This window comes from Salvelinus namaycush, chromosome 25 (genome assembly GCF_016432855.1).
Source record: "Salvelinus namaycush isolate Seneca chromosome 25, SaNama_1.0, whole genome shotgun sequence".
NCBI lineage: Eukaryota > Metazoa > Chordata > Actinopteri > Salmoniformes > Salmonidae > Salvelinus > Salvelinus namaycush.
Window position 1 is genome coordinate 24,062,238 of NC_052331.1, and position 15,611 is coordinate 24,077,848.

Below are 15,611 nucleotides of genomic sequence, written 5' to 3' on the forward strand. Positions count from 1 at the left end.
GCTTAACTTTATTTATTTTCCCACCTTTATCAACCATCATTTGGGATGGGACTAATGAGCATTTTGATTTCCATCTTAACTGGTGTTGATATCACCCAGCTGGTTTACGGTGTATGGACTTTAGGAGTTAAAGTTGTTCCATGTATACTTAATCCCTGTCTCGTCTTCAGCCGTGATGAGGTCAAAACAAAGTGGAGTGTGTCAGATTTCATCAAGGCCTTCATCAAGTTCCATGGTCACGTTTACCTGAGCAAGAGCCTGGAGAAGCTTAACAACCTGAGAGAAAAGCTGGAAGAACAATTTCAGGTAATGTTTAAAAGTAAAGTTTAAATCCTTGCATACTTTGTGAAGGGGAACTAAGGATATACACCTTTCAAACCAAGACGTGTTGCCACCAACTTAAGCATCCTGTCAACTTTTTGCAGACTTTTCTTTATAGATGAAAGCTATTACTGGCGACAAAGCCTCTATTTTATTTCTGCCTAATGACCTAGTCATGATTGCGGTAATGTTCTGCTTACGGCTTAGTATGAAATGTATCTGTAATGCTGAGGCAGCATTGGCACGCACACTTGGCTCTTAAGGTCTTGGATGGTTGCTAGGCAGCGCCCGTTACTACTATCCTCCTGGCAGTTCTAAACTTTGCAAGGCATGTCCCTTCACCCATGTTTTCGCATAGCCCACTCATGTACTGTTTTCTTAACCTCAACTGGATGGATCCATATATAATTCCCGTTTGAATAAATATCACTGAATTACGTAAATATTGGAGTAAAGTAGGCTAATGCAATTGAAGCCATCAAATTGTTGCTTACTGAAATTTCCAAAGTTATCCGATTGTTATGATGCATTTGAAGCAATAGCCTATACCTGCGTGTGGTCAACTATTTCAGCGCTGATTTGAGACATGCGTGGGGACTCGATCGTATTGATATATCAAAAAATGTCAGATAAAAAAAAAATGTATTTCGTTTTTACTGAATCGCTGTTTGGATATTGGTTAGGCTACAATTAGCCTGGGGAAATATTATCTAAATTGAGGTGAGTGCTGCTCGTGATCAACTTGTCAAGTTGGGGGGGTGGGGTGCTGCTGCTGAGGAGTATTTATGTCTGTAATAAAGCCCTTATTGTTGGGGGAAAAACTTATTCTGATTAGCTGTGCCTGGCTCCCCTGTGGGTGGGCCTATGCCCTCCCAGGCCCACCCATGGCTAAGCTCCTGCCCAGTTGTGAAATCAATAGATTAGGGCCTAATGAATTTATTTCAATTGACTGATTTCCTTATATAAACCCTGTTCAGCTAAATCTTTTAAATTGTTGTCTTTTTTTATTTTAGTTCCATATAATTTAACAAGTGGATTATTTTGCTCTTCAGTTGCTTAGTAGACTAGGCCTACTCCTGACCAAATGCCTGTGACTTAATCAATCAATGTGATTTTGTTTCACTGAATCTGTCTGTATATTTGGTTAATTCTCTGGCAGGGCAAATACGTGGAGGTGGTAAAGCTCATCTATTTGTTTGCTCATCTATCACTGACCAGAAACATTTAGCATGCAATAATGTAGCCTAAATCAAGAGTAGGCCTATTATTTTGCTCTATCACGTATAGGCAACTGTCTAAAAGCCCACGTAGGCTGTGAAATATGAACATGAGACTCACATGCTTTTGGAAAATATAGATTGCTATTATTTTCTATCGGTATCATGATGAGGATACTCGGTGTAAGACCCTGCTCCCTAACAAAGTGGAGTGATGGTAGGAAAGAGATGAAACGGGGATCTGAAAAGCTTGGGCTCTGTTTTTAAAATATGACCTTTTTTTATGACAGCGGTTCCACACGTTGCCGTGACTCAAGTTGTGTATTGTGTTATATTTCATTTATATTCATAGCCTACTATAAAATCTGTGACTGTGATCAGGGTAGCCTAAGTGTGTCTTGTCTGTTTAATTAACTATTGATTTCATCAGGCCGCACAGACTAATAACATAGTTAAAAGCTAAATATGGCATTCTATTATTTTGAATACATTTTATTGGTCTTATGTTTCTTAAGACCTGCCTAAAACAAATTAATAATTGATTTCTTTGATGGTGTTTATTCAATGGATTTATTCAAATAGACATTGGCTCATATGTACTCCAACTTGCCGTGCACTGGCGATTAGAAAAGCTTATCCCGGCAAGAATGTGGCAAAAAAAGACTGAATTGGATTTGAAACAAATATTAGCAGATCTTAAAAATCTACTTAAAAAAAAAAAAAATGAATAGGCATACTGTGAGGTCTGTCTGTAAGCGTAGATAATAGAGTGGTCTTGGATATGTACCATTTTATGAAAGTCTTTGGGCCGGTTTCCCGGACACTGATTAAGCCTAGTCCTTGACTTAACTATTCTCAATGGAGAATATTCTTTTAAAGTACTTTTTAGTTCAGGACTAGGCTTAATCTGTGTCCAGGAAACTGCCCGAAGACGTCTGAAGCTACCCCAATTCCATATGAAAGTAGCTTAAACACCCTTGTTTTTTTGTAGCGGCTGATTCTGCAGAAAGCCTTCAGCTCCCAGCAGCTGGTCCACATCACAATTATCAACATGTTTGAGCTGCACCATCTGAGGGACTTCGGAAATGAAACAGACGACCAGAGCTTCAGCTCCGAGGAGCAAATCGGCTGGTTCCAACTTCTCGGTCTCTTCAGTATGTCCCCAACTCCAATTGTCTCTCAATATGCACGATACAACTTACCTTGTGAATGACATGGCTGTTCGTGGTTATGCAACTGCTGTTTTTAGATTTGGAGTTTTACTTGCTTTTTAAAAAATAATCTGGAAGTACAGATCGATGTTACCAAATCAGTTATCTTAGATTGAACTGTGTCAACTGCAGGGTGCTTTCTCACGGCCCCACTAGCAGATTATCTGTAACTCTTTCCTCGACCTCACTCTCTGTGGAATTGGAACGATTCAAGGAGCCAGGTTGTTGTTGGTGTTTTAAGGCCCTCTTCCTTTCCCACAGTGTCATTTCTTGGTGTCATGTGTAGCCGAGCACTGCTGAATATGAACCGAGGAGAGGAGATCATGGGAGAATGTCCATTGCCAGCCATCAAGGTGTCCCTGGACTGGCTCAAACTACGACCTACCGTTTTTCAGGATGGTGCCGTGGACAGACGACAGTAGTATGTGTATCTTTTCTCTTTCAATGTCACTGTTTGCCCTCTAGGTGTTTAGATACATTCTGCCTGTCTGGTGTTGTAGCGTGTTATTTGTTTTGGACTTTTTTCTTTTATATCTTAGCAATAGCAGTAATACTTTTGAATGTGGTTTTGTATTGTCTGCATTTAGTTAAACAAGATTTTGCTCTTATTTCACCTTAGTGTTTGGCCTTGGCTGGTGTCCATTCTGAACAGTTTCCAACCAAAGGAAGATGATGTTTCCTGTACATCAAGTAATGGCCATTCGATATCTCTGCTTTTGATATACAAATTTGTTTCACTTTTTGTTGATTGTCTCTAAATAATGTCCCTTACCTCTCTCTTCCAGTAACTCCACTTCCAGAGGAGTTTGAACTGCAGGGGTTTTTGGCTCTCAGGCCAGCGCTACGGTACATACAGTACATCCCCTTTTGTCTCAGCCTCTCTTCCATATAGAATGTGTCGTTGTGTGCATACCATGTTCCATGTTTTATTGTATTAACCCTGGTCTGTTTTGGTGTACTCCTTTTCCAGGACCCTTGACTTCACTAAAGGCCACCAGGGTGTTGCTGTGGACAAGGAGGGTCTGCCAGTCCGTGCCCGTCATCAGAGGCTCATCAGCCTGGGGAAATGGGTGGCAGACAACCAGCCAGGGTGAGTCTTCCTCTCTCTACCCACTACTGTTTTGAACTACCACATCCATAACAACAATATAAAAGCAGTTTCCATCTTTGAATAATTGCTTACTTTTAAAAGATACAACAGTATTTCACAAGGCCTGTGTGTTTTGGAGGGGTTGGAATAAAGCAGAAGACAAGTTTGCTTTGGACTCCCATGTACATTGGATAATAAAGTAATCTTGTGTGTACTATGTTTCAGGCTGATTCAGTACAAAGTCAGCGATGGCCTGCTGCTGTTCATCACCGACATCGAGGAATTGGCCATCGAGGAACCCCAGGAGAAGGATGCCCCTGTGCTCCAGGAGTCCTCCAACAGTGAGCAGACCCCCAACGAGGGCAACATGGGCCTGAAGTCAGTCTTGTCCATGGGCAAGACCCAGAACAGCGTGTTGGAGATCGGCGAGAGGCCCGTGGTGACCTTCAAGGAGAACATCAAGCCCCGGGAGCAGAGCAGGGAGCCTAGCCGCAATCACCACCAGAAGGAGGCAGGGAAGGAACGGAGGGACTTCGGCAAAGGCAACGGAGTGCCGGGAAAAGGAGAGCAGAAGAGGGATGGCAAGAGGAAGAGTGAGGTGAAGAAGAACAGCCATGAGAAAGCTGCAGACGCAGGGAAACAGGTCAAACAAATAAATGTTTTTTCTTTAAGTTGGGATATATCCTGTGATTGTTTGTATGCATCCCACATAGCACCCTACCCCCTATAGAATGCATTACTTTTGACCAAGGCCCACTGAGTGCCCTTTGGGATTCAGACATGTTTACTGTGGTTGAAGGCTAAAGTACTTTACTGACTGAGTTTGTGTGTCTTCATGCAGGTGAAAGCCCAGTCGGATATGAGGAAGATGCCAGTGTCTGAGGCCAGGAAGACTCCAGTCACTCAGACCCAGACTACCTGCTCCTCCCAGTTCATCCCCATCCACCACCCGGGAGCCTTCCCTCCACTGCCCAGCCGACAAGGTACTAGCACCACCTCTCACAGTGCCTAGATTTAACTATTTTACACTTAAAAGATTTTTAGATCTAAGAGTAGTGAATAACCTTCTCTGTTTTATGTTGAAACTGTTTGCAGTTCAATTGTATTCTGCCATGTGAATAAATTAAATTAACTTGATCTTTCCAGGTTTCCCCCCTCCGGCCTATGTGATCCCTCCTCCCGTGGCGTTCTCCATGAATCCCGGCTTTACCTTCTCTACGGGCATGTCTGTCCCCGGGCCGTTCCTGCAGTCGGCCTCCCACCCTCAGCAGCCCGGTGCCCAGCAGGTAAAGGGAGACGTGCTCAAGTCTAAGGGCCAGAATAGCGGACACAGATTAAGCCTAATCTTGGATTTAAAAGGACTTTTAGTCCAGGACTATGTTTAATTTGGAAAACCACCCCCTGATCCTCTTGTGCAAACATATACAAATGTGCTTGGAACCAAAAAACGATACCATAAAAAGTATTTTTCATGGCATCCAGCAGGTGCAGGTTCAGGCTGGGAAGCCGTCGCACATTCCATACAGCCAGCAGAGGCCGTCAGTGCCGGGGGCGATGAACCAAGGGGCTCCCCAGGGCCAGCCCCAGCAACAGCCTTCCCAGACCATGCAGCAGGTGCAGCTCCAGGTCCAGGCTCTTGTCCAACAGCAGCAGTCACCCACCAAGCCTGTGCAGCCAGTACAGCTGGGCAAGAGCCCACCTCACCATCCAGGGATGCAGCAGGTAAATTTATAGATCACAATGGTTCTGGACTGGTAAGATACTAATAGATAACATCAGTCCAGTCTGTTGAGAGCCAGAATGGTTATTTACAGGACTGATGACAGCAGGTAGCCTAGTGGTTAGAGCGTTGGACTTGTAACCGAAAGGTTGCAAGATCGAATCCCTGAGCTGACAAGGGAAGTCTGTTGTTCTGCTCCTAAACAAGATGGTAAACCCACTGTTCCTAGGCCGTCATTGAAAATAAGAATGTGTTCTAAACTGACTTGCCTAGTTAAATGAAGGTAAAAAAAAAAAAAAAAAAAAAAAATGTATTCTGCTGGAATTAATGAGCTTGTCTGTTAGAGGCAGCTTTACTGTTTTGCATTGCAACTTGAAACTTGTATGACGGGCGTCATGTTTTTCCTGCATAGATGGACTGTTTTAGTGTGTTGAACTGCAGGGATGTTTTTTTGACAAGTGTCCTGTTTTCCTCCTGACCAACAGTACATGCAGGTAGATCAGGCTGGACAGATGTGGGGCCAGCACCAGGCCCAGCAGCACCAGACCCAGCCCACCATGCAGAAGATGCAGGCCATGCAGATGCCTGTCAAGCAGCCCTACTACATGGGAAGCCCCCAGGAACCCCTCAAGCTCTTTGAGCAACAGCAGTACGCCATGCAGACGGTTCCCCAGCAGAACAGCATGGACAAGAAGATGAAGTACCCGGATGTGAAAATGCAGGATTTTTACTGGGACCCTTCCTACCGCATGGGGGATAACAGACCGATGGTGGGCGAGAGGATGGGCAAGCGGCTGCCCCCTGGGGCCTTCCACCCAGACCAGGACAACACACCCAGAGGGCCTCCTTTTGAGGTGAGTCTTGGTGTACTCCTCAACCACCTAGACCTAAGTTGCATCCCAAATGGCACTCTATTCCTTATTTAGTGCCCTACTTTTGACCAGGTTCCATTTGGGACCAAACGCTGCAAATTAGGGAATGGAGAGTTTAAGGAGAAGGAAAGGTTGTGGAATAGGTTTGGTCTTATGCTCTTTTCTATAACCAGTTCCATCCAACCTTTTTTTATGTGAGTAAAGTATATGCCGGATAAAAGTCATGACAGTCGTGATTGAAACAGAACATTTGCCTGTAAACTTTCCAAATGTCGACAAAACAAAATACGTTAGGCCTCCCGGGTGGCGCAGTGGTCTAAAGCTGAGAGACCACCAGAGACTCTGGGTTCGAGCCCAGGCTCTGTCGCAGCCGGCCGCGACCGGGAGGTCCATGGGGCGACGCACAATTGGCCTAGCGTCATCCGGGTTAGGGAGGGTTTGGCCGGTAGGGATATCCTTGTCTCATCACGCACTAGCGACTCCTGTGGCAGGCAGGGAGCAGTGCACGCTGACCAGGTCGCTAGGTGTACGGTGTTTCCTCCGACACATTGGTGCTGCTGGCTTCCGGGTTGGATGCGCGCTGTGTTAAGAAGCAGTGCGGCTTGGTTGGGTTGTGTTTCGGAGGACGCATGGCTTTCGACCTTCGTCTCTCCCGAGCCCGTACGGGAGTTGTAGCGATGAGACAAGACAGTAACTACTAACAATTGGATACCACGAAATTGGGGAGGAAAAGGGGGTACATTTTTAAATATGCTAGACAGGGTGGGATTTTTTTGTTAAAATTAATTATGTGATGTCTGTGGAAATGCTTTGTGCGATATAATAATTATTATTGAATCAATATTTGAAGTAAACTTGGAGTCATGCGAGCACGTGGTCCTCCCACTACGTCGGGAAAGTATGCAGTTTATTAGGCTACAGATGAAATAAGTTGTGAAAGTACAAGGTGATGAGCTTGATGCTCCTTTCCAATAAATATCGAGGGTCTTATTCTGGTGACATGATCATCACTGCTTGCTTGGCTGTCATTTGACAAATAAAAATGATCTTGCTCTTTTGTCCATAATAATCTCATAATGTTGGCTAACATGCTAACCAGACAGGACATGTCGCGTGCGTCGCAAAATAAATGTAGAAATCCATGTTATTCAATTATTGCACCCACACTGCTCGCGCACGCCAACGAGCGTCTGCGTTACCAAGGGCTAAAATAGAAGTCATTCCTATTTCTTATTTCCTATTGCTAGCAAGTGCAAGCTAACTAGCTAAATTGCCATACATGTTTAATGCTTTTCGACCTGTCCCCAAATTAATCTCATTGGTTCAGAGTTTGTTTTGATATTTTAACCTGCGTGTCGTGATCGCTTTTGGTGTAGGGGGACAAAATAAATGTATGCACGATGGCGCACGAGCGCAACCGGTTTGGTTTCCGTGTAAAGGCCTATCCCCACTGTATCTGCGAGCTATTGGCTAGAGCGCACCTGCCAATACCAGAGTGGACACACTTGCTATCTAACGCAACATTTTTTGTGCGAAAACCATCAGAGTTGAAAATGCAACGGAAACCCGTTTAACTTGGTTTTTTTTTATTCGATACATGGGAATTTAACCGTAGAAGGTATTTTTATGTGCTCTATGTCATCACGCACAACCTTTTATCCTCAACAAGTCTATTTGATGGAAACGCATCTCTGGTGGTAAAATGCGCATGTTGTTTTTAATGCGGATTTTAGAATATTCACATGAAAATCATCTGTCGCCAATTGGATGGAAACCTAGTTTATGTTTTTTTTTTTTTTTTTTACAATTTAGTGTGTTTTACGATTTGGTGTAACTGTTGTAAGAAAGTGCTGAGAGGATGCGTATTGGGTTATATGATGCCTATGCTGAAGGGTACATTAGCCTACTCGACACTAAATGTTGGATTTGAGTCCATTGGGTCTCGCTGGACTCATTTATTGGCCTGGTGTATGCTTCGGAAATCCTGTCCTGGACCCACAGGAAATATGTCCAGCATGTAGGTTTTAAAGATCTGCTATTGGACTGACCATACTTGTTGGTTGTTTGAGCAAACGATTGGGAGCTACAGTTGAGGTCGGAAGTTTACATACACCTTAGCCAAATACATTTAAACTCAGTTTTTCACAATTCCTGACATTTAATCCTAGTAAAAATTCCCTGTCTTAGGTCAGTTAGGATCACCACTTTATTTTAAGAATGTGAAATGTCAGAATAATACAACGATTTATTTCAGCTTTCATTTCTTTCATCACATTCCCAGTGGGTCAGAAGTTTACATACACTCAATTAGTATTTGGTAGCATTGCCTTTAAATTGTTTAAATTGGGTCAAACGTTTCAGGTAGCCTTCCACAAGCTTCCCACAATAAGTTTGGTGAATTTTGCCCATTCCTCCTGACAGAGCTGGTGTAACTGAGTCAGGTTTGTAGGCCTCCTTGCTCGCACACACTTTCTCAGTTCTGCCCACAAATTTTCTATAGGTTTGAGATCAGGGCTTTGTGATGGCCATTCCAATACTTTGACTTTGTTGTCCTTAAGCCATTTTGCCACAACTTTGGAAGTATGCTTGGGGTCATTGTTCATTTGGAAGACCCATTTGCGACCAAGCTTTAACTTCCTGACTGATGTCTTGAGATGTTTCTTCAATATATATCCACATCATTTTCCTTCCTCATGATGACATCTATTTTGTGAAGTGCACCAGACCCTCCTGCAGCAAAGCACCCCCACAACATGATGCTGCCACCCCCGTGCTTCACGGTTGGGATGGTGTTCTTCGACTTGCAAGCCTCCCTCTTTTTCCTCCAAACATAACGATGGTCATTATGGCCAAACAGTTCTATTTTTGTTTCATCAGACCAGAGGACATTTCCCCAAAACGTACGATCTTTGTCCCCATGTGCAGTTGCAAACCGTAGTCTGGCTTTTTTTATGGCTGTTTTGGAGCAGTGGCTTCTTCCTTGCTGTTCGGCATTTCAGGTAATGTCGATATAGGACTCGTTTTACTGTGGATATAGATACCTTTGTACCTGTTTCCTCCAGCATCTTCACAAGATCCTTTACTGTTGTTCTGGGATTGATTTGCACTTTTTGCACCAACGTACGTTCATCTCTAGGAGACAGAACGCGTCTCCTTCCTGAGCGGTATGATGGCTGCGTGGTCCCATTGTGTTTATACTTGCGTACTATTGTTTGTACAGATGAACGTGGTATTTGGAAATTGCTCCCAAGGATGAACCAGACTTGTGGAGTTCTACATTTTTTTTCTTTTTCTGAGGTCTTGGCAGATTTCTTTTGATTTTCCCATGATGTCAAGCAAAGAGGCACTGAGTTTGAAGGTAGGCCTTGAAATACATCCACAGGTACATCTCCAATTGACTCAAATGATGTCAATTTGCCTATCAGAAGCTTTTAAAGCCATGACATCATTTTCTGGAATTTTCCAAGCTGTTTAAAGGCACAGTCAACTTCGTGTATGTAAACTTCTGACCCACCCACTGGAATTGTGATACAGTGAATTATAAGTGAAATAATCTGTCTGTAAACAATTGTTGGAAAAATTACTTGTGTCATTCACAAAGTAGATGTCCTAACCGACTTGCCAAAACTATAGTTTGTTAACAAGAAATTTGTGGAGTGGTTGAAAAATGAGTTTTAATGACTCCAACCTAAGTGTATGTAAACTTCCGACTTCAACTGTATGTTCTTATGTAGTGTGACATAATGCTTGCAGGTTCCTCCCACTTCTGTTTTAGCCTCATTTTCATTTTTTCTAAGGTGGTCGACTTGACTAGGAAGGAATTTGAAAGTTGTAATACTATCTGGTTGTATGATTAATCTCCAGCATCTTATATTGGTGTCAAATTGTTATGCTTGAACAACTCCAACTGCAATGTATGGGCTTATATAATACCTTTGGTAAATTAGACTCATAAACCCAGTGTGACGACAGGGCTTGGTGTAAAGTATTTCTGTATCTTTGGAAAACTAGGCCTGTCTTTTTACTACCTTTTACTGGCTTCTCCACATCTTTGGCTAACTTATCCCTTTGCCAACCTATTTCTTACTGGCTTACCTTTTCTGTTTCTTTCTTTTTTCCTTCCATCCTTTTTTGCTTCATTCTCTCACTAGGACAAGAGCTCCCCTCTTCTGCCTCCAGACCTGTTAAAAAGTATATCAGATTTTGAGGAGGAGGAAGAGCTGGCCTTTACTAAGCCTCATGGTTTCTACCAGGCCTTGGCTGGCCCTCTTAGTACTGCTCCAGGACGAAATATATTTGTACGTAGTTAATTTCTCTTAATGTAATCCCCCTGGCTTAACCAGCATGTTAAACATCAGGACACGTATTCATAAAGCCTGCTGATCTAGGATCAGTTTTAGAACATAATGAGTAAGATTACATGGACGGGGGGGGACCTGATTCAGGGTCAGTACTCATGAGGCGCTTTATGAATACAGGCCCAGATTCACCTTCACAACTAGTTTTAAGCAGAATTGTCTGGGATGTGAGTAGAATAGTTGAGTGGGAGGGTTATGGCTCATTTAAATAATGTAAGGCTTATACGTTAAATAAGAGTTCAGAATGTGTACGTATATTTTTCCAGGCTAGTGTTGATATGATTGTGTGGTTTTGTTCCTTATTCTATGTTAACAGAAATAGACCCAGTACCTCTGAGCAGTCACTGTGCATTTTTGGAGGATTAGGCTAAATGTTGTGTATGTTGCAATGCATGATTCCTGTGAAATGTTGTAGGCATTCCTACATTATCCACAATGAGAGAAACAGGCTTTTTGTACATGATCAGGTTGAACAAACTGTAACGGGGATTACATGTTGTGTAAATTGCAACCCTATCAGTATTAATAGCAAACATACAAACACCTGCAGCGTCGACTTGGGAGAATGTGCTGATGGAATAAATGACATTCATCAGAAGCTATTAGTTAACACATCTGATACTGTAACTGTTTTCCCCAACTCTCTCCTATAGTTGCCAAATCAGTCAAGAATGGAAAGTGGCTCTGAGGTGATTGGCCAGTCGTCTTCTCTCATGCCCTTATCTGGGTTCCCAATTCAGGTCCGTATGCATGGGAAAAGCTCCACCCTGCCTCGACTTGTTTTGACTGCTGTTTGTTGAAAATGAAAATGTCTGCAGCATCTCACATGCAGTGGTTTAAGGTCACTCTGAGACAGATTTGTTAATGTAGTCTCACTGAGCTTCTTTTTAAGGATATTTGCTCTGAAATACCAGTTGGGTTTTAAATGCCATGTTTAATGTTAACTAAAGGGGTATGTGTGACTGGCATTTGATCGTATGACAAAGGTCTAATTGTGTATTTTTGTTCTTGGTTTAGGAGAGTTCCTATCAAAACAACAGCATTTTTAGCCAGGCCTATGGGAAGAACATGGCTCCCAACCCCAAGTCCGACGCTCCCATGCTTCACCAGGAACCTTCTCTCTACTCCCTGTTTGAAGGAACTCCATGGTCCCCATCCCTTCCCGCCAGCTCAGGTACCTGCCTCCGCTCTCTTCTTTCCCCCACTTTTCACACCAAGCTGTCCATAAACATCACAACAGCACCCATGTTAGTGTTAATTAACACGCTTAGGCCAGACAAAATTGATTCACTGTTTTAATGGATTTTCCACTGAGAAAAGTGAGGCGAGCGAGCAAAAAAAAACAAGACAAACATTAAGTGGATAAGGGATAACAGTACTTTACCACATTGTCCTGGGCATTTTGTACAGGCTCTGGGCCGAATGCGAGCTTCAAGAGTTATATTATTCCATGTGAAAACTTACAGCCGGGCGCATTTCCTCCGTCGGTGGTGCGCCGCAACCGGCTCCGGGTCGGCTTGGAAGGGCTTAAAAGAATACAGATGTTATAACCATGAGAAATGAAACGCAATGACAACTATAATTCTTCTTTATTCCTGATAGAAAATAAAAATAACTCTAAAAATCTAGAACATCTTCACAAGACACCATAACTAATGTTGGCCGTATGCAGTAGATCACCTACTGGGTGTCAACAAACCATGGCGATTCAACATGTAGACTCGTCTGGAAATAAAAAATTACGGACAATGTTCTGTGATCAGAGGCAATAGCGCAATCACCTGCTGCTTTTTACTGTTCAACAGCACGGTCTGTTTTGTGCTTTATTTCTTGTTTATTCTGGTCTCTAGGGTGTTCATTTCTTTTTAAGATTTATTGGAGCTCTCGTAATGAACTGCTTTCCTTCTTGCTTACACACTGGGCTCATTGGCCTGACGGTTGGAATTGTTGTTTGAGCTTCACCACCTCTTTCCCCTCAAGAACATCTGGACATCCACAATGGACACACATCTGGGAACAACTCTGATTGTTGAATAATACTGCGTCTCCACTTACATTCCACAGTTTAGCCCCTTGAAAGCAACTATCTGCTCGTGATATGGATTGTCTTCTTTGTAAATCTCTGAACCACTTGTAAAAAATGTCTCATCCCGAATGCGTTGGACTGCTTTCTGTTCTTTAGACAGCCATACAAGCACCTTGGGTTCTCACATTCAACACAGTTGATGGTCGCTCTCTTCTTTGCACTGACCATGGCAGCACTCCTCTTTACATTTTCTATATTTGGTGTCAGAGAAGGACTATCCTTGTCTGTGGTGTCCAGGCTGTACAGATCGTCACATGTCTGGTGCTCACGGTTGTCCACTGTCAATGTTGGATCAGGCACAAACCTTCAGTTCTTAAATTGATCTTCTGACAAATGTGGAGGACATCTTGAAATGACTGTTCTGGAATTGCTTGTACTGTTTTTTTGTCAAGGACTTTTCTGCTGAGGTCATGCATCATGTCAACTTCTGTATCAATGATGTTGAATTGTTGTGCAATTTTGGCAATGTCTTCCTGTGTTGTGGGCTGATGTACTTCTACGTGTGTTCCTTTCCACTTCAGGTGCACAAACCAGCCACTTACGAGCTGCAACAGGATGCATACTCTTTTCAAAAGCCTCTTTCAGGTCTGGTTGTTTGGTGGCTCTTTCACTTAGGCTTGTCATTGTGCTACTCTTCTTCACGTGCTTCTCATTTGATTCTTCCATCTTCTCCCTAGGGTTAGGGTAGCCAGGGCTGTTCCCTGAAGCCCCAAGTTTAGAAGGGAATTAAATATCTCGGCATGCTTGGCCCAGCTGTTTACCTGCTGCTGTTTTACAAGCGATAAGCATGTCAAGATCCAGTTGAACAAACAGGAGTGTGGCATGCTTGAACAGAGGCATCTGTGGTTGCCCCCACCATCAGATTGAGTGATCAAGATTGACTTGTTGGGAGAGACATCTGCACTGTAGTTCTCTCCTCTGAGGATGCTGAGATTTTCAACTGTGTGTCGAAAGGGGGCTGGTTGGCATTGACATGAACTAGATAGAGATGCTGGGATGTCTGGGATCAACATGACACATAGTACAAGTCCACTCATGGTAATCATGGTTGGCAGCTGCTAGAACTGTCCCACTCACAGGAGCAGTGCTTGGATGTCTGCCTGTTACAGGTCCCTATAGGCTGGCCAGGTTCTCCGACAGGGATGCTTGCCTTATCATCCACACAACAACATTTCACAGTCCTTCTGCCACATGCAGGCAGGGATGGGATTTTAGTTTCTGGTGGAAGCCACTTTTCCGCTGTCACACAAGTCCTCAACTGAGATAGCAAAAGGTAAGTACAAGTACACAACATGTCTGCGATCGCTGACCTGAGCTGTGTATTTGGTAAAATACTTTGGTACTTCATCCCAAAAGGATTGTGGTTTGCCATTCAGCTTCTTTAAATCCATTATCAGGTCTGGGTCATCACCATCAAGGAGGAACAAGGATACTCTCATCAAGTAGGCCCTGTTTACCATTGTTTGCTGATCTTTTGTCTGTCAAACTGGTGCATTTCTCTCAGGAAGTAGCAGTTCACTTTGGCAGCATGTGCGTATTTGTTCAGGAATGCTTTTTGCATTGCTCTGGTGTGGTATGTTCGTATTTCTTTCCTCAGGGTGGAGATGACTGAATCTTGCCTGGTCTCATGAACACAGTTGTTGTGTGAGGATACCTTCCATATGAATGTCAGATTGCCTAGGTAGTTACCACAGGCATACTTCAAAAGTAAAGTCAATGGAAGTTTCAAGTTGTCAATCCATTTCCTTCTCTGGAATCTATCTTCAGGAGCAAAGTCCAGTGGGGTGGTATTGGGGCACTTTCTCCAAAGCTTGTAACCGAGTGCTGTACTGGGGGCTGACCCGTCTGCATGATGCTCTCGGTGTAGCATAAAACATCAGACTCTGGTGTACGTAGGGGAGTGGGCTGTTGGTGACGTCTGGTAATTGCTTGATTCACCTTCTCCAAGTAGGATGCATAAGCTGCTATGAACTCTTTTTTTTCTTTTCTTTTTTTTATGCTATGGACTCTTTTTTAAACTTTTTAAATAATTTTTTATTTTATATCACCTTTATTTAACCAGGAAAGCTAGTTGAGAACAAGTTCTCATTTACAACTGCGACCTGGCCAAGATAAAGCAAAGCAGTGCGACAGAAAACAACACAGTTACACATGGAATAAACAAGCGTACAGTCAATAACACAATAGAAAAAAAGAAAGTCTATATACAGTGTGTGCAAATGGCATGAGGAGGTAAAGCAATAAATAGGCCATAGTAGCAAAGTAATTACAATTTAGCAGATTAACACTGGAGTGATAGATGAGCAGATGATGGTGTGTAAGTAGTGATACTGGTGTGCAAAAGAGCAGCAAAGTAAATAAAAACAATATGGGGATGAGGTAGGTAGATTGGGTGGGCTATTTACAGATGGACTATGTACAGCTGCAGCGATTGGTTAGCTGCTCAGATGATGTTTAAAGTTAGTGAGAGAAATGTAAGTCTCCAACTTCAGCGAGTTTGGCAATTCTTTCCAGTCACTGGCAGCAGAGAACTGGAAGGAAAGGCAGCCAAAGGAGGTGTTGGCTTTGGGGATGACCAGTGAGATATACCTGCTGGAGAGCGTGCTACGGGTGGGTGTTGTTATCGTGACCAGTGAGCTGAGATAAGGCGGAGCTTTACCTAGCATAGATTTATAGATGACCTGGAACCAGTGGGTCTGGCGACGAATATGTAGCAAGGGCCAGCTGACAAGAGCA

General features: G+C 43.2%; 1 protein-coding gene across 3 annotated transcripts in view; it reads left to right on the forward strand.

The window, feature by feature from the left end:
- Positions 1-15,611, forward strand: part of smg7 (SMG7 nonsense mediated mRNA decay factor) — a 43,006-nt gene that overhangs the window by 4,724 nt on the left and 22,671 nt on the right. For 2 of the 3 annotated variants that reach the window (XM_038963975.1, XM_038963976.1), the window contains exons 8-20: positions 171-306; positions 2,530-2,692; positions 3,011-3,170; positions 3,369-3,439; positions 3,535-3,595; positions 3,720-3,839; positions 4,065-4,482; positions 4,681-4,822; positions 4,986-5,125; positions 5,322-5,561; positions 6,045-6,413; positions 11,443-11,529; positions 11,807-11,963. In XM_038963975.1, coding sequence (XP_038819903.1) covers positions 171-306; positions 2,530-2,692; positions 3,011-3,170; positions 3,369-3,439; positions 3,535-3,595; positions 3,720-3,839; positions 4,065-4,482; positions 4,681-4,822; positions 4,986-5,125; positions 5,322-5,561; positions 6,045-6,413; positions 11,443-11,529; positions 11,807-11,963 — 2,264 coding nt within the window. The remainder of the gene's footprint in view (positions 1-170; positions 307-2,529; positions 2,693-3,010; positions 3,171-3,368; positions 3,440-3,534; positions 3,596-3,719; positions 3,840-4,064; positions 4,483-4,680; positions 4,823-4,985; positions 5,126-5,321; positions 5,562-6,044; positions 6,414-11,442; positions 11,530-11,806; positions 11,964-15,611) is intronic. The other variant, XM_038963977.1, reaches the window with a different exon arrangement.